Source organism: Daucus carota, chromosome 3, assembly GCF_001625215.2.
Source record: "Daucus carota subsp. sativus chromosome 3, DH1 v3.0, whole genome shotgun sequence".
Classification (NCBI taxonomy): Eukaryota; Viridiplantae; Streptophyta; class Magnoliopsida; order Apiales; family Apiaceae; genus Daucus; species Daucus carota.
This window is the reverse complement of record NC_030383.2, coordinates 11,095,851-11,120,789: the sequence shown is the minus strand read 5'-3', so window position 1 is coordinate 11,120,789 and position 24,939 is coordinate 11,095,851. Positions and strand designations below refer to the sequence as shown.

The 24,939-nt window shown below is 34.5% G+C and overlaps 3 protein-coding genes across 4 annotated transcripts; all 3 read left to right on the top strand.

Moving 5' to 3' along the window:
* The first annotated feature begins 64 nt into the window (after positions 1-64).
* LOC108214290 (protein PAT1 homolog 1) lies at positions 65-8,863 on the top strand. Its single transcript, XM_017386223.2, has 6 exons — positions 65-184; positions 260-370; positions 1,074-1,222; positions 2,294-2,350; positions 5,277-5,352; positions 6,390-8,863. The coding sequence occupies exons 2-6, from the start codon at positions 316-318 to the stop codon at positions 8,495-8,497; spliced, it is 2,445 nt and encodes an 814-aa protein (XP_017241712.1). The 5' UTR covers positions 65-184; positions 260-315; the 3' UTR covers positions 8,498-8,863.
* Positions 8,864-9,754: 891 nt separating this feature from the next.
* On the top strand, positions 9,755-11,507 carry LOC108210722 (oxygen-evolving enhancer protein 2-1, chloroplastic). The gene is made up of 4 exons (XM_017382111.2): positions 9,755-10,106; positions 10,500-10,729; positions 10,841-10,891; positions 11,074-11,507. The coding sequence occupies exons 1-4, from the start codon at positions 9,866-9,868 to the stop codon at positions 11,332-11,334; spliced, it is 783 nt and encodes a 260-aa protein (XP_017237600.1). The 5' UTR covers positions 9,755-9,865; the 3' UTR covers positions 11,335-11,507.
* Positions 11,508-12,705: 1,198 nt separating this feature from the next.
* LOC108211385 (protein JASON) lies at positions 12,706-21,938 on the top strand. Of its 2 annotated transcripts, XM_017382971.2 has the most exons (8): positions 12,706-13,078; positions 13,192-13,246; positions 13,904-13,995; positions 17,623-17,867; positions 18,054-18,855; positions 18,942-19,024; positions 19,582-19,956; positions 21,223-21,938. In XM_017382971.2, the coding sequence occupies exons 1-7, from the start codon at positions 12,926-12,928 to the stop codon at positions 19,622-19,624; spliced, it is 1,473 nt and encodes a 490-aa protein (XP_017238460.1). In that variant the 5' UTR covers positions 12,706-12,925; the 3' UTR covers positions 19,625-19,956; positions 21,223-21,938. The 2 variants fall into 2 exon arrangements, with proteins under 2 accessions (XP_017238460.1, XP_017238463.1); XM_017382974.2 differs by lacking the exon at positions 21,223-21,938 and having other exon boundaries at positions 12,786-13,078; positions 13,907-13,995; positions 19,582-19,762.
* Positions 21,939-24,939: the final 3,001 nt, after the last annotated feature.

The window sequence follows — 24,939 nt, the reverse complement described above, 5'->3', positions numbered from 1 at the left end:
ACTACATCCGGTTTTAACATCAAATGCACATTTTTGATAAATAAAAAAAAAATTCTAGAAAAACACACAATATAATATCATTACATACCTACAATTCACACAGTGGTCGGTGCTTTGGCTCTATCATATTGCCCGCACCGCACAGCAACTGCGGCCATCTTCTCTCTGTTCTTCACCGATTTGGGTATCCATCTTCTCATCGATTTTGTGCAATTCTCTACTTTCACACCCTCCAAACCCTCTTTTTTTCTTCTTGCAGGAAGCAGATATAAGTGTAGCTGATCACAAATGAACTGGCTTTGTGTCTGAACAAACATGGAGAGATCTGATTCTAATGAATTAAATCACTTTTCTTCAAGTTTTACTTCAGGTTAGCTGCTTCTTTTGACTTGGGTTTTTACTGTTTGCTTATAAATTTATCTGTGTGTTTAATTTTTGTGTTTTTTTAATCTTTGAGAGCTTGTTTTATTAAGTTGAATCTTTTTGTAATTGAATTGATGGGGTGTGTTGTGTTTTCAAGTTATATTTGTTGTTTGATTGCGGGAATTTGCTCGGTTTTGTTTACGGTAAAGATGGTGCTAAGGGATATGAGTTGTGCTTGTATAATGATATATGATTGTCTGATTTGTGTGAATGTTATTGTTTTGGGCACAGCTTGGAAAAATAGTTTTCCGTAACTTTCTGTTTTATTACTTTTAGTGAACCACGCGGTCTAAAGAAGCTGTTGTTTCGTGGAGAGGTTTAATTCTTGTTATTTTTATTTCTAATTTATTTAAATGACAGTGTCACTAATTGAAGTCAGTGTGGGGTATTTATTTAGTGAACTTCAATTGTATCATATTCTTGATTATGAAGTTGTTACAATTTTTTGTTTTGTTTTGTGAACCATAAAAGGATTGATCTGTTTCGTCTGGCATGAATCCATCTATTTACTTTTACTATCATGTGCCCTTCCACGTAAACACCCTGCCAGTTTGATGAACTATATTTTTTCTTTAGCCCAGCAGCTTTTTAGACAAGATCATTAGTGTTTATACGTTTTCATGAAAAACTAAGTTGAATTTCAAATGCAGATGCTGCACTATTTGATGCATCACAATATGCATTTTTTGGACAAGATGGAGCGCAAGGCACTGTGCTGAGAGGACTGGAAGATGAGGCGAATGATGCATCTGTACTTGGTTTTGGCGATGATGAATATCATTTGTTTGATAAGGAGCAGGTATTTATGGTTAAGTAGTATTACTTGCTACTATTAGATGCAGTATCAAGTTTGGGTAGAAATTATTAATTCAACTCTCTCTCTCTCTCTCTCTCTATATATATATATATATATATATATGTATGTATGTATGTATGTATGTATGTATGTATGTATGTATGTATGTATGTGTTTGTGTGTGTGTGTGTGTGTGTCTTCTCTTGCTTCCATCTTTAAGTCAGTAACATAGGTCTCTTTATATAGTTCAGTAGTCAATTTTTAGCTTTTAATTGATAAATGTTTATATTGGTGTCTAAAATTTTGGATGTCTTACTGGCTGATAAAGGTGTATTATAAGTAATATTTCTTGAACTGTCTTTGCGAAGCATAATGAAATACACACACACACACACACATGTAAGCGGAGGTGATTGTTGGGGTATTAAACACATCCCTGAAATATGGTTGTCATTTGTTTTCGAGCCGTTTTGGGATTGCACGGAAACTACATGAAAGATTTATGGCTCATGTGCCATCTCTTAACATCTTTCTCTGCTCACACACACACACAAACACTACATAGAGCTCGTAACCTGTGTTTTTTACACAAGTTCCTTTAGATTTTTAATTCTTACTTTCCTGAATCGTCTGATGGTTACCAAAATATTGTGACTTGTTGCCTATTGGTAAGAAAGTGTTTACAACTTCGCAATCAGCATGAGTGCTTGTAAGGTAATTTGGGTTCATTAATTATTGTTCTCCTAGTGTGGCCATATTCTGGTATATTTCGTTTAAAAGACATCCAGTCATATAGCTCAGAAGACATCTGGATAAGGAGGATTTTTTCTCTTTGCACTAATTTTTTATAGGTTTCATCTTATTGTTTACCCTATGTTACTAGATTTTTGACCTTTTTCCAAAATTATATGGAAGATGTAATAGTTACCTGATCAATCTTTCTCATATGCCACTTTTTCCTTGCAAACATATGTATATTGGGTTTTCATTGGCTATGATTCTCTATAATTCGCTTGAAGCTGTCCAATCACTTACCTTCTTACTTCTGCTTTTCCCCGTTTTAAATTTGGCCAGGAATCAGGTATAGGATCTCTCTCTGATGTGGATGACCTGGCGACAATATTTTCTAAGGTCAGTTTCACTATCTCCTGTGAATTTTGAGGTTTCACTCTTTGAGCTTTGAGACTATTCTGTAAATTTTATTAATAAGTAGTATTATTAGAAAATCACATTAACGCGTGTTGTCTCTTTTTCTGTCTTCTTGTATTGTCTCTTTACTGTGACATGGTCTGCTGTTTCCACTTAATTATACATTGATAGCTCCATAGCAACTATTTACTTGCTCAACTGATATAGATTTGTTGACCCAATAAATGTATGGATCTATGAAAAACGAATTCTAGTTTTACATAATATAGTTGTGAGATTACTGAATTCCTGTTAGTTGAAGGGAGTTGTTTCTTTAGGAAATCAATTTTATCTGATAATTATGTGTTTTCCTTGCTAAATTTTTAACATGCATTTACCTTTGAGTGTCGTATAAGTATATCTTTAAGATCAATTGCGATGTTCCTTTAATTATCCCTGTAATATGAGAGTTCAACTGATCACTGTTTTGTAGTTTTTTCTTTGGCATCTACATCTTGCTCTAGCTCTGTGATGGGTGCAAATGTGAACATAGGAGGATTATTGTATACTCCCTAGGATATATCCCACCCTCCATCCTACAATACTAGCCTCTTTTTGAATTATCGCATTTATTAATAAAAAATTGATGATAAAGTTCCAAGATTTCCCATCGTAATTGCAATTTAATCAGAATATAAAACTACTTAAGACTCTTGACCGCTCATTAATTACTATGCAATTTTCAAAAAGTATGACCTGGAAATAATGTCCCCATATCTTAGACAGAGAAATAGATATGTATTACGGCAATGTTTTTTGCTTCAAAAGAGACTAGTATTGTGAGATGCTGGGAATATGTTATAAATCAGATTATATTTATCTGGTCTAGAGAGAAATATTGTTTATATTTGTATAGTATGAAAAGTTTGAATGGCATGTTATGAATGTGATGTCCTCACGAAAGGACTGAAACCAATACAAATTCAAGTTCATCATTCATTAAACTTTAGAAGTGTTAGTGTAGTCAAGTTTTATAAAAAGTTCAGAGGAAAAAAGAATCATAGTATCAAAAAGGGGGAGAGAATAGATCTGGGATGAGCACAAGTGCAAACCTGGAAATCTGTGTGGTGGCTGCAGGCTGCTGGAACTAAGGGTAACCCTGAACTTGTCATACATTTTGCAAGATTATAGTTGGGTGACCTCACTTTCTAAATTTTTTTCAAACCAGATATCGAATATCTTGAAATTGCAATGTAGGCCATACTTCCAGGAAAAACAATCTTCCCTCAACTTTCCAGAATTTTTAGTCCAGTCTTAAAGTTTCAAAATAATTCATAAAAGCCCGTGAACTCCAGATTCTTGACAGATCAACCCCTGTGGCCCTGAATTTGACATTTCAATCTTTGAACTTTTAAATCTGACAATTGTTTCCTTTTAGTTGCTGAATTTGACAAATCAGCTCCTATCAACTTCATCCTTCAATTCCAGCTGTTCCATATATAACTTTTGCTACGTCAAGTAAAATCTGAGAATGTGATTTGCTACTTTATAAAGTTTATTCTTGTCGTCTTCGAAGCATGTTATGTGAATATGAGTTTCTGTTGCATGAGTTGGATGAAGAATACTATGAATTTGAAAAGTTGGGAGAGATGGAATTAAGAAAAGGAAAGACGTGAAATGGAGAGAGAAGAGGTCTTATGACATTATTATTTTTTGATTTCTTCTTTTGTGAGAATGATTCAAGGCTCTTGATTGTGTTCCTGATGCTCTTGTGAAATCATTAAACTTTCAGATTGAATGTGTTCTCCATATTATTAAGATTTCTTGTGTTGACTATTCAATTACAGTTGCAAAATGTTTGGCGGTTACTAATGGTTTTGGACATTGCACACTACTTCCTTGTAATTTTGATTTTCCTATGGTTATCGCTTATTTGTTGCTTGGGTAGTGTTGGATATATGATTCAAAGGTACAACATTGTGAGGTTGACAATATCTTAGGTTTTAACAACCGAGGAGAAATAATTAGTTTGTTTTGCCAAACCGTATTGGTAGACAAGTAAATCAGCTAGAGTTACAAAGAGAGTTAATAGAGGAGGTTAAACAAGTTAAAAATATGAAGATCGCTGTTAAAAATTAAGGCGTAGAAAACATTCAAGGAATATGAATTGGTTGATGCTATTGTTGGTGGTGATCATATGTGGTTTATTTCTCAAAGAATCTTTTGAGTCTCCTTTAAGTGCAAGTCAATTCTCAAAGTTCTTCGCACATGAGCTCTTTACGAAGAACCGCCAAAGGAATTTATTGGTTCCATTTCACTTTTGCAGGTTTTTTTTCTTCTTACAAACCCCGTGATCGAGTTTTTTAGACAAGGGGAAACTGATTGCGGACAGAAGTCAACAGAAAGGAAAACGATTATATATTCTATTAGATTAGTTTAAATGAATCTTTTTTCGGAGACCGGACATATATTTTTAACTGTTTGTATCTATATGTTGTGTACATAGGACTCGGAGTTTATTTACTATATATATTATATATGATAAGACCAATATTTTGGGTTAGTCCATCTGGTTATGTTTTTGGGTTTCTATTCGCTTTATATGTCTGCCAGATACTATTGAGTATTTAATTGATTCTCCTCTTTGTTTATGGGTTTTGGTCAATAGTGTTTTCCTTCCGTGGTTGAGAAACATTTTGTTTATGGGATGCGATCCATAGTTTTCTTCCTTCTGCCATAGGGTAACCTCTGGGGTAGTGGATTTGCTACGGTCTGTCCACCCAAGTTGATCAATTTATTTGTCCAGTTCGTGCATCAGCTTAACAACCCATCCTGCATTACTATTCGCAAGTCCCTTTTCCTCAAAGTTATGAACTTATTTTTATGGTCCAACTCTTATAATTCCTTTAACAAGATTTCTTTTGTACAGATAAACAAAGTTGTCACTGGACCTAGACATCCTGGAGTTATCGGTGATCGCGGATCTGGTTCTTTTTCAAGGGAAAGTTAGTAAACGTTTTGCTCTTGCTTTCTCCGTTTAAGATCTTTTATATTGCTTTTATACTTAGAATGTTTAATTTTACTTCCAGATTTGGACATTATATATTAGCAATGCAACTAATCTGGTGACCCTTAAATATTTTGTAATGTCATGTAACTGTGCTTGTCCTTACTACTAGAAAAGCAGCTTCTTTATTGTTAACAAGCATGGAAATGACAAATTTGCTTCTCCAAAATGCCTTATTAGTTTCTGGCTTGGTCACCAATGACACCAAATCATCAGTTGGCAATAAATTGAGAAATCACTGAAACTGATGACCTGGTGTAATGAATAAATATGAGACTACATTTAATTGTAGCTTTCCCCTTCAATACTCTTGGGTTTGGTTTCTCGTTAGACTCATTCCACACTTACGCCGTGAAATTTCCGCAGCTTGTCTAACTTTTATTTTGGTCAAATAACTGATATTAGTAAATTGTCAATCTGTATGTGTAAAATGCTTGTTTGGTAAGGGAAAATGTACTTACCTTAAATTGCGAACAAAGGTTCTTTGTAGTATGGTTATCGTGGTTTTTGCATGATTTGTTTTACAGATCATCAGGTAGTTAAGAAATCTAAGATTGGATATTACAATATAGTAGAGCCACCATCTGACTAACTTTTAATTAAGTTACATAACTGATACTAGCCAATAGTCAATTTGTATGTCTAAAATGCCTGCTCGATAAGGGCAAAGGTACCTCCTTGAATGGCGAACAAAGGTTCTTTGTAGTATGGTTACTGTTCTTTTGCATAATTTGTTTTACTTTATGGTAGAGACTTGAAAATTGCTTCGTGACCTAGCCAAATTCTGGCTAAAATACTTGTAAATTGGGTTATTTACTGCATTTGAGTTCTGTCTCATCATTTTGGATAATTTGTTTAGACATCATTCATTTTACATATACTGATATACATGCTCCTGATTTCTAAGCAGTTTACCTTTTTCTTTTTATCCCCATTATTTAAATTGAAAAACTGAGTAGCAAAACTTGTTTGCAGGTTCCTCTGCTGCAGAATGGTCACAGGAATTGGATTTCCCTGACTGGTTAGATCAGCATATATCTGACACAGAGAGCTTCCAGGAAAGCAAAAGATGGTCTTCCCAACCACATCTCTCTTCTGTCCTTGTTCCGGAGTCAAAACCTATATACAGGACAGCTTCATACCCGCTGCAGCAACATCAGCAACAATATCCTATTGAAACTAATTTAGAGTCAGAATCAGCTTTCAGTTCATACCCTCCTCCAGGTGGCATATCTCAATTGTCTTCACCTCACCACCATCCGCAACACCTGAAATTGTCATCTCTGGGTAGTGGGCCTCAGTTACCCTTCTCTACGCCACACCTCTCTCCCTTGTCTAACTCCAGTATTCATATGACTGGTGTGCCTCATGGGTACCGTTATAGTGGAAATATCCCTCATTTACTCTCACCTGATATTTCTCTTGGTAGTGGGTCACAAAATTACTGGAACAACCGTGCAGGGCTACTTCTTGGGGATCAGTCCAGTGTCATGAATAACATTTTGCAACAGCAATTTCCGCATCAAAGTAATTTGGTTTCCCCGCATTTAATGTCACAGCAGCAGCAGCAACAGCACCATAGGCTCCATCTTCCAATTCAACCATCTTTATCACGTTATTCATCTCTGCAATCCCAGTTCTATAATGCCCTTCCTTCTCCACCATCACGTCTGAGAAAACATAAATCAGCTGATATGAGGGATCAACGACCTAAAGTTTCACAAAAAGGTAAACATGCGTGGTTATCTCAACAAAGTTCTGATGCCAGCCAGCAAAGTGATTACAATCGGCCACAATTTAGATCCAAATATATGACTGCTGATGAAATAGAAGGTATTCTTAAAATACAGCATGCCGCAACACAGAGCAGTGATCCTTATATAGATGACTACTACCACCAAGCTCGTCTTGAAAAAAAATCTACTGAAACAAGGTCAAAACTAAAGTTCTGCCCAGCTCGTTTAAAGGAGCCCTCTTCTCGATCACGTAATAGTTCAGACTCCCAGCCTCATCTCCAGGTTGATTCTCATGGAAGGGTTTCATTCTCTTCTATTCGTAGGCCTCGTCCTCTCCTTGAAGTCGACCCTCCTTCCTCTGCTTCTGGCGAGGGTAGTGCTGAACAGAAGATGTCGGAGAGGTCTTTGGAACAGGAGCCCATGCTGGCTGCGAGAATAACGATTGAGGATGGCCTTCGAGTCCTATTTGATGTAGAGGACATTGATAGGTTTCTACAATATAATCAGCCCCAAGATGGTGGGACTCAACTGAGGCGGAGGCGCCAGATCCTGTTGGAAGGCTTAGCAGCATCAGTTCAGCTTGCTGACCCACTTGGGAGAAGTGGAACATCAGCTGGGCTAAATCCCAAGAATGACAGTGTGTTCTTATGGCTCGTTTTTCTTCCAAAAGGCAGAAAGCTTATTTCAAAATACCTTCAGCTTCTTTTTCCTGGTGGTGAGCTGGCCCGAATAGTTTGCATGACCATCTTTCGTCACTTAAGGTTCTTATTTGGCGGCCTTCCTTCTGATCCAGAAGCAGTCGAAACTGTCTCTAGTCTTGCAAAGATGGTTACCAAATGTGTTAGTGGCATGGACCTTAATTCTCTGAGTGCATGTATTGCTGCTGTGGTTTGTTCATCAGAGCAGCCACCCCTTCGTCCACTTGGCAGTTCTGCTGGAGATGGAGCATCTGTTATGTTGATATGTGTCTTAGAGAGGGCAACACAGCTGTTAAACAATCCGCAGTCCTCTAGCAACCGTGTTCCGCCGAATCCTGTCCTGTGGCAGGCTTCATTTGATGCCTTTTTCGGTCTTCTTACTAAGTATTGCCTGGGAAAATATGACAGGATAATGCAGTCCATATGTGCACAAAACCCCCAACCTAGCCCAGATGTCATTAATGCAGAGGCAGCAAGAGCTATAAGCAGAGAAATGCCTGTAGAAGTTCTACGTGCTAGTCTTCCCCACACAAATGATCGGCAGAGGAAGTTACTACTGGATTTTGCTAAGCGCTCCACACCAGTAAGTGGAATCAGTGGTCATAGTGGGAGCAGCGGTCTCGTTACTCCAGAATTTGTACGGGGTTAGCTATTCTGGCAAACTGATATGTGGCGATTGCAATCTTACAGAAGGACTTCTCCGTATGTTCATAGCTTCTACCATGGATCGCTACAACAGTCTCTCCCTTGGATATCAAATGTTCTGCATGTATATATATCATGCCATCTCTCTCTATCTCTCTCAGTAACTTTTTAGGTGCTTTACCTGATGGACTTAACTGCAGTGCTGCTTAACTTAGTAGTTTATGTTAAAAATTGTGTAAGTGGGATTAGTAACTTTCAAATGTTACCGTATAGAAGGTTTTTACTCTGTATTGTAGCTCTGAACGGAAGCTATAGTACAGGGGTCAAATATTCCGGAAAATGATGGTTGAATAAGCTGTCACTTTTCTAATATTGTTATTTCTTTTTTAGTTTGATTACTACCTGTCCGAGTTGTTTGCCTCTAAATGTAGAATGTTTCTTGGAGAAGCATTTCTGGGTCTGCAAGAGAAATTCACATTCCTGAGGTTTGAAGGTAGATGTTTGCTCTGGGCAAGTAGTTGTGTTTTAGTAGTCCTTGGGCTGCTTTAGACTTGTTTGAAATGCATTTGTGTCATTGCAGTTTCGCTTTATTTTGAGGGCTATGATGTAGGCATTAGGCAATAGATTGGACATGGATGCAAGCAAATATTGCCATTTAAATTGCCCCTGAATAGGACTGCAATTTTTTGCTGTTACAAGTTACAACCTTAGGTTGTATTGAAAGTACAATCTGACAACCTTGGATCGTGCATGGGCTGCATAGGAAATATTGGCCATGAACTAGTCAAAGGTCATGCCGAGAATCACTGTTATTAAAATCAAATTTCTAGGGTTTTAATATTTAAATGAGTTGGAGTTGTTATTCAAAAATATGTATCATATAATCCACCGCTAGATATTCAAAAATTGGTCCATATAAAAAGATAGGGAGAAAGTATTAGCACGTGTCTTTAGCGAGTCACTGAAAATATTTTGAAGCAACTTTTTTTAAATCAGTTAAAGTATCCGCACCGGTTGTGAGTGCTCTAAATAACCTGGTCAACAATGTAAAATTGATCGCAAATTTGCAATCCCGGACAACTCACTCTCATCCACGATAAATATTTGATTTTTCAAAGACAAAAACACATAAAAATGGTACCAAACTGAACAGTAAAGAAAGTGGCCGAGTGGCAGTGCAGCACCAATCAGAAACTAGAAAATCTTATCCACCAAATCAAAAAGAATCTAGTCATCCACTTCCTGCAAATCCCCTGATCCAAAACCAACCATTTACATTCCACAAAAAGATTCTCATCAACTTTGTTTATCACACATTCAACAATAATAATTTTAAAAAATATCACCGAGTAACAACATACAAAATACAAAAATGGCTTCGACTTCATGTTCCTTGCACCACCCTGCACTCCTTAAATCTTCTCCTTCACAACGCCATGTTCACTCCACCAAGCCCACCCAAGTTATCTGCCGTGCCCAGAAGCAAGTTTCTGTACAGGAAGATGATTCTGCCAGCGCCACCGTATCTCGTAGATTGGCTCTCACGGTTCTCATTGGTGCTGCTGCAGTTGGCTCCAAGGTTTCTCCTGCTGATGCAGCCTATGGTGAATCTGGTAAAATACATTAATCACAACATTAACCCATGTACATGTACTTACTTTTGATCATTCTTTTTAGCATGAGCGGATCTGGTAAGAGTCATGAAGGACTGCAATTTTTTTTTAAAATATACAAGTGCTTTCCGAAAATTTACTCAGTACCCCTGAACAAATCAATCCTAATCCCCTGTTTTTTAGCATGTGGCACATTTTTAATGCATGACGTTCAAAATCAATTACAAACACGGACTTGTCGGCTGTGGCCACCATGCTATCAACGAATCTCGCCCTTTTAGTATTCATGTTTTACAATCTCTACAATGCAATTGACACTCTAGAAAGAGCGGATCCAGTATTCCAGACTTGTACTAATACAAAAACTATCAACTGATATTTTATAAATTGCAGCAAATGTTTTCGGGAAGCCAAAGACAACAGAATTTATGCCCTACACTGGAAAAGATTTCACTCTGTTGATTCCTGCAAAATGGAACCCAAGCAAGGAGGTGGAATTCCCGGGACAGGTTCTTAGATTCGAAGACAACTTCGACACCACCAGCAACCTTTCAGTCATGGTCCTCCCAACCGACAAGAAGTCCATCACCGACTACGGTTCCCCTGAAAAATTCTTATCTACAGTAATAACACTTCTTCCCTTATTCATCTAAATCTCGCATATGTTTAGGTAAACTAATTTTTTTAAAATATTGCGACAGCCAATGTATAATGTGGTATTGTCTGGTTTTTAGGTGGACTACTTGCTGGGAAAACAAGCCTACTTCGGCAAGACTGCTTCAGAGGTATACATCAAACTTGTTACTTGTACTCTGTATGATCTGTAATGTATTTAAGCAATTAAAAAGGATCGACGACTACAATAATTTTTAATAAGCACAACATAAAATACCTGCAAATTTAGTTAGAATTTAGAAAGGGGCCTTGAATTCGACCAATGTCAATACTTACATATAGAAATCTTCAGGGTGGCTTTGAACAAGATGCGGTGGCAACAGCCAATATATTGGAGACCGCGACTCCTGTGGTCGGTGGGAAGCAGTACTACAGCTTGTCCGTATTGACAAGAACTGCAGATGGAGATGAAGGGGGCAAACACCAGCTTATCACAGCCACAGTTTCAGATGGTAAGCTTTATATATGCAAGGCTCAAGCCGGAGATAAGAGATGGTTTAAAGGAGCCAAGAAATTCGTGGAGAATGCTACAAGTTCTTTCAGCGTTGCTTAAGATAAACCATGGGTTTGAATGTAAATCAGCTTAATTAAAGATGTGTTGGTGTATTCATTATGTCAAAACATCTTAGCCCAAGTTTTAAAGGTGAATAAGCACTCCGTTTGAGGAAGCTACTGCGACTGATCTAGCATTTGTATGCATATAAGATTGGTGCTACATTGTCAATATATCAGTATTCTTCCGGATGTACCTAACAAACAATAAGCAAGCAACTTGAGATTAGAAAAACCTACGTCAATATGTAAGAATTTCACATAATGCACGGATGAAACTCATTGGCAGCAATTACACTTCATATATTACTGACAAGATCCAGTAAAGTCATTTTCATCATATTTTAAGGTTTTAGAAAAACTGATAATTTAATATAATATTAGAACAAGTGATTAAGTTCCATTACCCCCTTCCCCAAGTATGTGATACAATTAATTTCATTCTCGGCTGCCCCACTAGGGTGCAAAAATAAGAGGTATCAAGTACGTGATACAATTTTATGTTAAGTATGCTACCCAGTTTCTCGGACATACAAATCATGATACTTATAATTATATACTTCATGAAACTTATAACTATACTTTAATGTTACTCTTATGATCAATGAAAACATAAAACACAAGAGGGTGCAAAAACAAGAGATATCAAGTATGTATGATATCCTGTTTCTCGGACATATAGGTCATGATACTTATAACTATACTTTAATGTTACTCGTATGCTCAATCAAAACGTAATCATAAAATATTAACACCTATGAATTTATAATTCTAAATTTAATGTTACCTCCAAAAGTATTTTGTACGTTTCCAAATGATAATATGATAAATTATATCTAATAATATCTATAAGGCTTACTAATTAGAAAGACTTCTATTATTTATAAAAAAGTACGATTAATATCACAAAATAATTGATTTTGGCTCGTTCGAAGTTAACATTCAAACTGATATACTTTATTTATTCGAAAATAATAATCGCTTTGATTTTTACATATCATCACAGATGAAGAAACATATTTTATATATTATTTTTCAATTTTTTCTCAGAATATCTATATTTTTATTTAGTAAAATTTGGAAACTAACCTAAAAAATTGTATGGATGCTGGTCCCTGGCATATGATTGCCGCCAGGGAGGGGTTAAGTAACATATAGTTTTCTGATAACATTTTTTTAAGACGTCTAGCGATTTTTAACCGCTAGACGGGGAAAATCCGTCTAGCGCTTTTGTTAGCGCTAGACGGGATTTTCTACGTCTAGCGGTTAAACGTGTTAAAATCTTGTTATAATCTTGGCCGCTGGATATGCATCCAACAGCGCATGACTAGTATGTTATTTAACAAGCTCTGGCAATCATATGCCAGAGACGAGGACCCTTTTTTTTATACTCGTATGTACAAAATATCAAAACCGCCGTTATTCCGGGAGATTGTTATTTTGGGAGATACGGTAAGTTAACGGATGTTTGATTTTGAAACCCTCGTATCTTTCCCTCTTATTCAGAGAATTCAAATTCTCATCACATCACATAGCCAAAAACCCAAAACATCCCCAAAATCTCAAGAAAGCAGCTACTTAGGATCTCTTCAATGCCTAAAACTAAACTAGCGGAAATGTTAACGTCTTTGTGTAAATTCTTAGCATCTTTTTACCGATCTACCATGGCTTGTTTGTTTAATTGGTTGAGGATCAGAGTTGTTCGTGCTCGTCCATCTTCTCCTCCCATTTCTCAACCAAACACGGTACTAATTACTATCCTCTCTGCTTCCTCGTTTAATTCGTGTGTAACAATATCCAGATTTTAATTAAATTTACTCCGCGTTCTCATGATTTTTCCTGGTTTTGTTTCGATTAGGAATCTGCTGTGTCGAGAAATCGGAAACGACTGAAACATTCACCAGTTTCTCAAGGTATATAATTCTGTTTATTATTTAATTTATTTGATTGATCTCAGGGTTTTGTGCCTATTATTTTAGTGATTTTGAGAATGATGATAACCGAAGCTAGGATAGACAATTAAAACACAGGGTTAAACACCGCGAAAGTAACACAAGAATACCCATGCTTATATGTTGTTATTGATTGTTAAAATATGTAGCAGAGATTTTACGTCTGATGTAATTCAATCATAGGCCTTTTGGATTGCGGATGGCTAGATTATTAGTACGGCAGTCACACTTTTGATTAGTACGTGGTAAGATAAACGTTAATGAATGTAATTCCTAATACTTTTGGCCTTTCATCCACCAATCCTACTCGTAAAAGGAGCTTAGAGATTAGAAGGCCTATTACTGTTACTTCATTAGGTTGAATCCCTTTGGCCATCTTGTTTGGAAATTTCATATCAATCATGACGCTATGAACAGGCCCTGCAAACCCTTTGATACATTTTACTAAAGCCGATAATCAATAGTACTGTGACAGTTGAATTGTAGCCATGATTCCGTGCCAGAGATTTCTACAATAGTAATTCAATAACTGGTGATTTGTAACTGGTTCGTAGTTCAACAAGACCTTATGTGTATTTGTCTTTTGTTGATGTTGTATTGTGTGACTTCTCGTTGTAGAAGGAAGCGATGGGTCACCGGGTACTGAGGAGAGGTGCAATCTTTTGGACAGTCCAAGACAGGATCCTGATTTTGAAGGACTAAGGGATGAGGTTTGCATATGTTCATATTGTTTATATTGTCTTTAACTTAAGATTCAATCGACATGGAAAGATTAAAAATATTGTTCTAGTCAATTGAACAGAACGTTCCTTGTAATTTTCCTTTATCGTTTTTATTTTTAACCTACTGTATTATGCAGTGTTATCGAAAGCATTAAGCGCACTGAGGCGCAAAACTCCCTGGAGCCTAGGCGCAAAGCGCAAAAGCGAGGCGCGCGCTTCTTTGAAGCTAAGCGCATGTTTTACAAAAAAATTTATTTATTATTTAGGATATACTAGTTTATAACCCGTGCCAAGCACGGGATTATATGAATTTTTTAAGTTTATTATTTATTGGAAATATAATATTTTTGATATAGTTATTTAAATTATTATTGTTGAGATACAAAACTTATTATGCATTAACATATTAGTAATATTTAATTATGTTTAAGTTTTATTTTTCAAAATAAATATTCTCAGGATACATGTTCTTATATGAATCTATTTTAAAATGGTACGTTTTATTTTATTTAAATCATTATGTTGTTTATGATTCTAGATAGATGGGGAAAAAATTCACCAGCATATATAGCGCCCGTTTGGATACCACAAAGAAGTGCTTCTTTTCTCAATAAGCCAACTTCTACTTTTATTGACCGTATAAAAAGTCGAGAATCACTTATAAAAAGTTGGGAATGGTAGCTTTTCTTTCAGAACTTCTACTTCTTTCCCAAACACTTTAATCACTTATAAGTCTTAACTTGCTTCTCACTTCTTTTTCACTTCTTTTACTTTAAGCAAGAAGCACTTATTTTAAGCTCAACCAAATGGCTCCATAAATTGGCTGTGAGTGTATTCAATCTTTAATAAAACTCAATTTCAGTTCATAATTGTTTTAGACGTCTAATAAATATTATTAAATGCAACGCTAATTGAAGTTCATGTAGATTTAATACTGATGGATATTTGTCAAATTAATATAAAACTATAACAGATATTATAAATTAAATGAATTTAAAATTAATTTATTTATAAATTTTTTTGACAAAGTCTTGTAAACCTCTTTTTATGACTATAACCAGAGAATTCACAGTAATTTTATTCTCATTGGAATTTGCGTTTGTCATGGTAGTGCTACCACCCCCTTTCCGTTATTATAATAATATTATAATATCGTGAAGAGTAGGACAACGTTAAATTACATGATAATAACCAAATTTTGATAGTTCGGTATATGGTACTGATGTTCTTCCACTAAAGGAAAATTTCGCATATTAATAAAAAGTATATGTATGGATAATATCGATCTGGCTATTAATATCAATATAAACCTTTATTTATTTGAATGCTGAAATATGATAGGAGTTTTACAGAGTTGTTTCATAAATTAAATTGTTTGAGTTTAAAGAAATTAAAATAAATAGTTTTATTGGTGGTATAACTGTTGCATTACAAAATCCTAACAACGTTAGAAGTCTTTTTTTAATAATATAACATTGAATTCTTTAATTATAAAATCCAAATCAATATCAAAGTCTAATAATTATAAAAGGGATTTATCCAAAATACCACTTTTCTAAGTTTTTTTGCGATTTTACTATATTCTGGAAAAAATTGCAAAAATACTAACTTTTTAAAAAATATTTGCATAAATACGGTCTGCAACTTGATGCAAACAGATACAACTTCAGTTAATTGATCCCGCAGAGGTTGCAAGTGTGGTTGCAACGATGCAAACAGATACAACTTCAGTTAATTGATCCCGCAGAGGTTGCAAGTGTGGTTGCATCTGGTTGCAAGTATGGTTGAATGTGGTTGCAACCGGTTACATACAGTAATTTTGCAAATATTTTTGAAATTTGGTTTTTTTGTAAAATATTTTTTAAAAATATAGTATTTTTGCAAAAATAATTTTGGACTTAGGTATTTATGAGAAAACCCCATTATAAAATCCTAACCAATATTAAAGTCTTTATTTATAAAATCATAATAAATATGAAAGTCTTTTCATAAAAATATAATAAAATTATAAAATCCTAACCAATACGACATTTTTTTCATAATAGTTTAATGATTATCATTATTAAGTAAAAAGTTTATATTGATTATAAAATCCTAATAAATATAGAAGTCGTATTTAATAATAATATCTTAAAATAATATAAAAACCTGACCAATATAAGTCTTCTAATGATAATATAATACTTTTTGTAGGAGTAGAATAATAATAATAATAATAATAATAATAATAATAATAATAATAATAATAATAATAATAATAATAATAATAATAATAATAATTAAATATGATATAAGATAACCAAATTTTGGTACTTTTGGTACCGATGTTCCACTGAAACGTGGTTTCGCTTATTAATAAAGGGTATTGATGTATATAGGTTTATAACATAATTTATACTTCATAATATATTAAATCACACTTTAAGCCAAAAATAACTTAATTTATCCTTTATAATATATTAAACAATACTTTTAGAGGGAAAAACAATCTTAAAATTAAATATTAAAATTCAAAATTTATGTTTCATAGGCAGAATTTCAGGCTTCCAGCTCCCAACAGGTAGATATTTTATCAATCATCTTCACCAAAGTCATCCTCATCGAAGTCTTCATCTTCAAAATCCTAATTCGACTCTTCATGTATTAAAGTGTTCTCTTCAAATTCAAGCTCCTGTTCTTCTTCTTCGTCATCATCTATTAAACGTCGAGGCCTCTTACCTCTGCTCTGTTCTGAACTTGAAGGATTGGGGTTATTTTGAACGGCTAGGGTTTCCCCTTTTAAAGTTGTTGAAAGCTGAGAGCCTGATATAACCTTTTTATTTGGGCCTAAAATTCTTTTTTTTGTTATGGGTCAGTACTTTTGGGCCTTAAAAGTGACCCCAAAATTCTTTTTTTGTTATGGGTTAGTACTTTAGGGCCTTAAAAGTGGCCCAACAACATTAAATATCTTATTATGCGCTTAGCTTCGCTAAAGCGCGCTTTTCTACCGCTTCGTGCTTAAGCGCGCTTTGTGCTTCAAGGCTAAAAGCGTGCGCTTCATTGAAGTTGCTTCGCCTCGACATATATGAGGCGCTAAGGGTGCGCTTTGCTTCGCTTTGTGCTTAGGCGCTCGCCTAGGCGCGCTTTTCACAACACTGGTATTATGATACAGGATTTTGATTATGAGCAGTAATGATTAGTGCATCAACAATTGTCTTTTTACCAGAACTTGGTTTATTTAAGTGTTTTATTAATGAATGCCATATGGATTGATACAGTGAAATGATAGAATTTTTTGTATCTTGATATGGTTTTGATTGAAAAAAAACTTGTCGTATATGCCTTTGCCATCAATCCCGAAGGACCATAGACTTTTGCATTAAGTTTAATATTTTGCAGTTTCCTGTCCAGTTTATGAATTTCAAAGTTTCTTTCTTATGTGGAGTTCATGATTGTTAGAAAAAACTTGGTCATGCAATATATGGTATATTGTATGACCAGATAATCAGTATAAATTAGAACTTGCCTCTTGTCATGCAGACATAGAAGTTGACAGAAAGTTTGGAAACTGTTATTTTTTTACAAAAAATCTCTGTAAACCTAATACCATCTGTTTGGACTATGTTCTTTATGCAGGCCAAATTCCTCAAAGCTTGTGGTACTATACCAGCGACTCCTGCCGATATTCATAAACCATCAATAATGTTAAATAACTTATCTCCTAGTGGATTTTCTGATTCCTCAGAATTTAATTCATTGCTTCCCAACACTTCTCCCCAGAACCTCAATTTGGAGATGGAACCTGATCATGATTGTACTCCTAATAAACAGTGTAAAGATTGGGTGACCTGCTCTGCTTCTTCAGCTCATGACCCTAACAGGTGATACTCTCACTTCTTTGGAGCAACATATTTATCATCATATTTTGTAGTATTCTAATAATAGAACTTGCTGCATAGTGTTCAGCTTTTTCACAGGCATATATGTAACATCGAAAATAATACATATAGCAGGATTCCGTTCCTTATATAGTTTGACACTTCTATGATGTCATTATGTTTCTGCAGTTGTATAAGGAATGGGCAAATGATATTCACAAGTGCTGAGAAGAATGATGTTGATAAATTTGATACTAGTGTACATGTTTTCACTGGTGAGACTACCAGTGTGCACAGCAGGAACAAGTCTGTTCGTTTTAACTGCCCTACCGGGACATCTTTATCTTCATTGGGAAGCTCCTCATCTGGATCTTATACTCATAGCATAGAAAAGTCTGAATCACCTGACGATGAAAGGAGATCAAAGCTGTCACCTAATCCAACACCACTAAAACTATCTGATGATATGCAAACACCCGGAACTGTTTTCCCATCACATATAGGAAAAATTGTGGTAGGAAAGAATCCCAGGATTAGGACTCAATACGTTCAGGCTGTTGGGAATGAGATAGAAGATTTCTCCCACTTGCGGGGGTTGAGGAATCATGAGTTGAATCCTGATCAACAGTCTGCTCACCTGATTAAACCATCTGAGCAGGCTAACATTTCGACCACTGATTCAGAAGTGAAAAAGGCTGATATCGCAACCCCTAGTTCAGAAGTGAGTATGTTTATCAGTTCAGTTGAGGAAGAGATGAAGGTGGAACCTAGCTTGTCGTGCTGTATGAAACCGCTGCCATTTAATCAATGTGCCAATAATCAGTGGGTTGTAAATTTTAATAGTGAAGATACATACTTTGGCCACAATCCTGGGGATCGGCCTATCTTTGGAACAGTTGCTGCTCCCTGGAATGAAGATGATTCTTCTCTTATATCACTGAAGTCATGGGATGGGAACGGGATTCCAAATTCAACAACCAAATACAAAGAGGTATCTCCTTCTAATCTGGCTTTCTTGGTTTTGTCCATGATAGATGCAGAAGAAAGATGTTGATTATAATATCATCCTCTTTTTAGGATCAGAAAGTGAGTTGGCATGCGACACCTTTTGAGGAAAGATTGGAAAAGGCCTTGTCTGAGAAGCATGTTATAACTCAGAGGTACGTCACTTAATTTTTGCTTGCTGCATTTTCTGGCACAATGATATCATGTTAGATGGTTTGTATGAACAGCTTTGTCGTTTCTTCTTGGCAAGCTTATGCTGGAAGTTGAACTATGCTAAATTTGTTGGTTCATGGCTATTAATGTTACTGTTCATATTAACCAAAAAAAATTAGCGCAAAAGTTTTCTGGATAAGGATAGTAGATGCTGTAATTTCCAAAGACATCTTCGCTATTTCAGTGAAATTTTTGTAAAACCTACTCATGTTTTTTTTTGTCAGGGTAAAACCTACTCATGTTTAATGTGTACAATATTATATTATCCCAGATTTCCAGTGGTACAATTCTGTGCAACATTGTATGATAAAACAAACTTCATATGATTGGAGAGCCCAATTTGATGCTTGAAAGCTTTGAAGAGGATTACACTTGCAATTACACTGACTTTTTGTGTTGGATTAACTTAAAAATTATAATATGTAATTACTATGCTTCCTATGAAGTATACTACTTTATTAAGAAGTTTTCTAATAGAGTTCTGATTTTTTTCTTACAGGAGAAATTTATTTAATGGCACACCATGCCAAGATTTGAACTAAAACAACGAACGTGATACTGATTTATTGCCCATTATGTTTTAAGGCTTTCACGGGAAGTGGTTCGTGAGAGATTTACTGCAGATTATTGGATAGTTAAACTATGACCATGATACGGGCAATAATGTTTTTTCTGCAACATCAAGGATCCCTGTACTGTAAATAAAGCAAAGATCTACGTTACAGGCTTGTATCTTGGTGAAAACTTTAGTGATTTACTATTCCCAGCTTTCATGGAAATGTTGTATACAAGTCAAGAAAAGGTGATGGTACCAATTGGGAAATTGACTGAAGTTCACATATTGAAGGTGAAAGAACAAAGTAAATTTGGACAGGTAAATGATTTCATTTTTCTTATGATTGGAGTCTTGATCAAAAGTCCTTGGTTAACCATGCATCTAAATGTGAAGAGAAATCAGTTGTATATCTACCCTGAAAAATAACATGTATTAGTGAAACAGTTCAGTAATTCAACCTGAGTGACATGAAACTATGAATGACAGAGCTGTCACAGATATATCTTGATATTTACTCAGTAATAAAGAAATATAAGAAACACTGAATCCCAAATGAAGTTTGGGAGACCTACAAATACACATCCTATAACTTTTTACCTACCAGCATTTTGGTGGCTTTGGTATGCACTTTTTTTTATGTTGTACACTTGTACTACATAAATATTTGAGTAAGTAGTTAGTTCAGTCTTTGTTGATAATGTGGATAATTCTGTAAAATGCTGTGAGAATGTCAGGTCTAAAATTCATAATTTCACATCAGTCTTTTTTGCTTGCTTGAATGTCACTGTAATTACCTTTGTTAATTAGCTGCATGCTTGCGTGACCCGTCACATGGTGGATTAGACTCTCCTCAATAACTAACATTGACCTAGAAAGACTTTGATATGGTTGAGTGCTTCTAGTGATATCTATAAGACTATAACTGATGAAAGTCCTGGCAAGTCCATAGAATCGGAGATTCGCCTATATGACGGCATAATCACTTAAAAAGGTTCTTGATTTTACTCTATGTTTTCGGTTTAAGATAATTGAACCTATATTAGCACACACGGATATGTCGATCTAAGCACCTTCTAATGTGAACTAATCTTGTTGTCTCTTCGAATTCTACGGGGATAGATACAGCACCTTATAATATGAATTAGTCTTGTTGCCTATTGGAATTCTAGGAGGATAGATATGGCATCTTATAATATGCACTAGTCTTGTTGCCTTTTGAATTGTATGAAGGATAGATTTGACTTTGTTTTCTCTTAGCTAATTTCAAATTCTTGTCTATAAAGGCGGAAAATTCTAATACAGCCTTTTATTTGAAAAGGAAACCCAATTTTTTTTTAATATGGAAGGATATGCCCTACAAGATTATAGAATTAATTTACCATTCAACAATACCTAGAAGGCAATATATTAAACTATATACACGTACGCTCTCTCCTTGACTTGGTTTCCAATGCTTCCAATACACTGTTTATGATGTAATTTTAAAATTAAATTACAATACATTACAAATATACAATACGTGTTTCAAGTACACACTGATTAAAAAAGTTCCCACGTTACTAATATTATTACTTTATAAGATAGGTTGCCATATATAAAGGAAGGCACTGGCATATATTTTGTTTAACGCAAAGAGTTGAAGAATTAGTGTGTGAAGATTCAAATCATAACTCATAATGATCATGAAGAAGATCCTAACCAGTCCTCCTGCATCGCCATATCAGAGATTGAACGAGGAAGACAAAGACAATCGTGTCCGTAAAGGTCAGATTCCAGTGCTTGTGGGATTGGATATGGAGGGCATGGTAAGAGTATCTGTTCCCACTAAAGTGATGAAACATCCCTATATAATTGAATTACTTGAAATCGCTGCTCAAGAGTTTGGCTATTCGCATCAAGGAATGTTGAGGCTACAGTGTGAAGTTTGTTCGTTTATTAGAATGATTGATTTAATATCCAAAAGGAAGTGATTGATTAGAGATAGCTGTTATATATCATTCACTATTTTTGAAACTTCTGATCTTGATGTTCAGATTTTAGAACAATACCGGCTCATCTAAGTACTATTGATAACGAGGCTCAACTCTCAACAATGCCTGTGCGTATACCTGTTGGTTCAGTTTAACAGGAGTATTAATTAAGTCGAGCCAATGAGTGAGTTAGCTGCGAAAGTTAGTCAGAAATGTATGGATAGGATTTGTATCAACATATGCAAGTAGTATTAGATCATTCTTTGATCATTCAGAATGTATGGAGATTCGGTGAATGAATAAAACTCCTCACTACAGCCTTCTATTTTATATTTCTTGTTTATAGTCGTATAATGGAAATTAGAACAAAATCGTTGCCATTTTGTTTAAACCCCAAATTTGAGATGAATCCAATTATAATAAGCACGTGTAAATTTAAATCTAAGTTCTGATCGTATTAGATGAACAAGTCTTGTTATATATTTTCTTTTCAACTTCTTCTTATCCGGTATTCTTTTGTATCGGATGACGAATCAACCATTTTTAAGGTTAAATCCTTTTTCTCTGTACTGATTAGCAATTCAGAAAATATAAAAAAGTAAAGTGTATTTTGTGTTTCAGATTATTTGAGATACTAAATTATTTTTTGAAAACATTTTGAGATATTAAAAATTATTTTTATTTGCTTATTTGCTATGAGACACGATCATAATAAGCTAGCATTCTTTATTTTTAATTAATATTTTTCAATATTTAACGGAATGATGGGTTCTCGTACGGATAGTCACTTGATGAGAATAATGGGTATTTTGATATAATATCATAATTAAAAACTTTTACGAAACAAAAAAAACATAGAATCATAAAAATATGAACATAGAATCATAAAAATATAAACATGCGATCAATATTACATGTTTATACAGTATAATAATTACTATAATGGGTACAAACTACATAATACCTGAAGATTAAATGGTGATGATTTTGTTCATCAACTTCGGAGCATAAATCTTACTTTGCTTCAAATTTGTACAAAACTCTTGTAAAATGATAAAATTAAACTTCAAAACACAGAGGAATTGCTCAAAACGTCATGAATATACTATAATTGTAACTTGAAGCCGAAGAAGATGACCAACAAAAAAAAGGTGAGTTATTACATAATTGTTTTGTATCTATAACGTGTGTATTACTAGTTTCGTTTATTTTTAAAAAACATCAATTTGAAAATTAATGAGATGCGCTGATAATTGTTTGGGCTGGGCTATAATTTGTAATTTGTAGATCGGAAAATGAGAAATATGGGTAATTTCATGTTCCATGTTCGCTAAATATAATATAAGGAGGCTGTGGAGGTATGAAATAAAAATAAGGATACCGCAAAATATCAATACATAATTTATGGAATAAAACATAAGATTACAAAAGATTTACGTAATAGTTTATAACCGTTCTCATCATCGTCAATTGGATGATGACCTCATATTACTTTTCAAAATTTGTAATGGAGTTCAAGATCATCATTCAGAATCAAGAGCAATTAATCCATGTTTAGTATTTTTTTTTATCATAATATGTATATATATATTTTTTGACATTTTCCTAGTCTGAATTATTTTACGGAGATCATTATATGTTATTGAATATCTCAGAGGCGACTATATTTTCCTTAAAGATTGTATATTTGGTCTTCAATAAAAAGATTATCTTCATATAAAATAAAAAAGCAATCAAATTCTTATAATGCAAAATAACTTTAATTTCTGATCACGAAAGTCAAATAATAATGCTAACACTTTTGAGATGATGGGAGTGATATCCTCATATAAAGTCCCTTAACGCAAGAAAATCTGTACATATTTCTCATCGTCCAATTTGCTGTTGTAACTCGCAAGTGTCGAGAGAGGAATTAATTTCGCCACGTTTGGCCGAATTATGCCGAAGCTGTGGTGGATTAGGCCTGCCTAAACTACTAGTGCGCTAAACCAAGTTTGGCAAACATAACTAATCAGAAGATCTTGAGGAGCAAACCAAGAGGCTAGCCAGCCACCTACAAGCTTTGCAGCAAAATACTCCAATTTTGCATGGAACATGTGGAATATACACAGGGCCGGCTCTACTGTAAGGCAAACTAAGCAGGGGCTTAGGGCCCCCAAACAAAAAAGGGCCCCCAAATTTTTAAAACCTTTTATATATATCTTCATATATAAATATTAATATTTGTGTTATTGAAAATTTGTTGAAAACAAACTTTTAGCAAATAATTTTAATTTTTTAATATATTTAATTAATATAAAAAAATTTGATTTATTATTTAAAAATGAGAATAATTAAGTAAAGTATCATTTTTTTTGAAAGATTTTTGAAATATAAATTATTTTTATTATGTTTCTATAAATAATATTTATCATATTTATATGAATATTTGTTCAAAAAAATTAAAATATATATATCATAAATAATTATGATGAAATTAGTGTTTGAGCTTGTCTTTTCAGTTTTCAGTGTTGTGTGTACATCTACTTATAACTCTTTCTCAATGACTCAATACTGAACTATTATAAATTTTTCTCATCTTCATCGTTCAACATCCAATATATTGAGATAAAGGTTTTATATTAATAAATTTATATTATATAAAAAAATTATATATAAATATAGAAGGGCCTCATTTTTAAGTTTTGCTTAGGGCCCCAAATTTGGTTGAGCCGGCCCTGAATATACATACCACATGCGCTCTCCTAGTCTCATGTGCACCTTTATTGCCATGTTTAGTTTCTACAACAAGGGAGGTTTGGCCAGTTCATGTTTCTACTCATGCCTTCTTCTTTATTGTTTTCCTACCCTCTGTATCTAATTTGGTGTCCTTTGAACAATTTTGTTCATTTTGCCTACCACTTTGCTCCCATGTCCCTAGCTAACACCATGCGTGCCCATTTGTGTGTCCAATAGAGTACATGGTTGAAAGATCTTTTTATTGATATGTGTACTCCGATGAGAAATGCTAGATGTTCTGAAATATTTTTGAGATATTATATGGATAGGCGAATCGGCTGTCACATACCATACGGTTTATGATAAAGCTAAAATTTCGGTTGCGGAAAACTTTTTTCTTTCCGGGGTATAAAATAAGATGATGCGAAATTGGGGTTTAGATGAATATGTAAATACATATGTTATAATGCAATCAAGAAAAATACTTATAAGTGAATCCTTATTTACAATATGTATTAATGATTTTTAGTCAAGAGTTCTAAACAGCCGGAGATACTCTTTAAAAAGGTCACACTTACACTAGTACAATATAGACTTTCAGCGTCGGTCAAAT

Excerpts from the sequence above, each read along its gene's own strand:
- LOC108214290 (XM_017386223.2), top strand. The coding sequence starts at position 316 with ATGGAGAGATCTGATTCTAATGAATTAAATCACTTTTCTTCAAGTTTT. Across the intron at positions 1,223-2,293 it reads ATTTGTTTGATAAGGAGCAG|GAATCAGGTATAGGATCTCT; the intron begins GTATTTATGGTT and ends AAATTTGGCCAG. Across the intron at positions 5,353-6,389 it reads TGGTTCTTTTTCAAGGGAAA|GTTCCTCTGCTGCAGAATGG; the intron begins GTTAGTAAACGT and ends ACTTGTTTGCAG.
- LOC108210722 (XM_017382111.2), top strand. The coding sequence starts at position 9,866 with ATGGCTTCGACTTCATGTTCCTTGCACCACCCTGCACTCCTTAAATCT. Across the intron at positions 10,107-10,499 it reads TGCAGCCTATGGTGAATCTG|CAAATGTTTTCGGGAAGCCA; the intron begins GTAAAATACATT and ends TATAAATTGCAG. Across the intron at positions 10,730-10,840 it reads CTGAAAAATTCTTATCTACA|GTGGACTACTTGCTGGGAAA; the intron begins GTAATAACACTT and ends TCTGGTTTTTAG.
- LOC108211385 (XM_017382971.2), top strand. The coding sequence starts at position 12,926 with ATGCCTAAAACTAAACTAGCGGAAATGTTAACGTCTTTGTGTAAATTC. Across the intron at positions 13,079-13,191 it reads CCATTTCTCAACCAAACACG|GAATCTGCTGTGTCGAGAAA; the intron begins GTACTAATTACT and ends TGTTTCGATTAG. Across the intron at positions 18,856-18,941 it reads CAACAACCAAATACAAAGAG|GATCAGAAAGTGAGTTGGCA; the intron begins GTATCTCCTTCT and ends TCCTCTTTTTAG.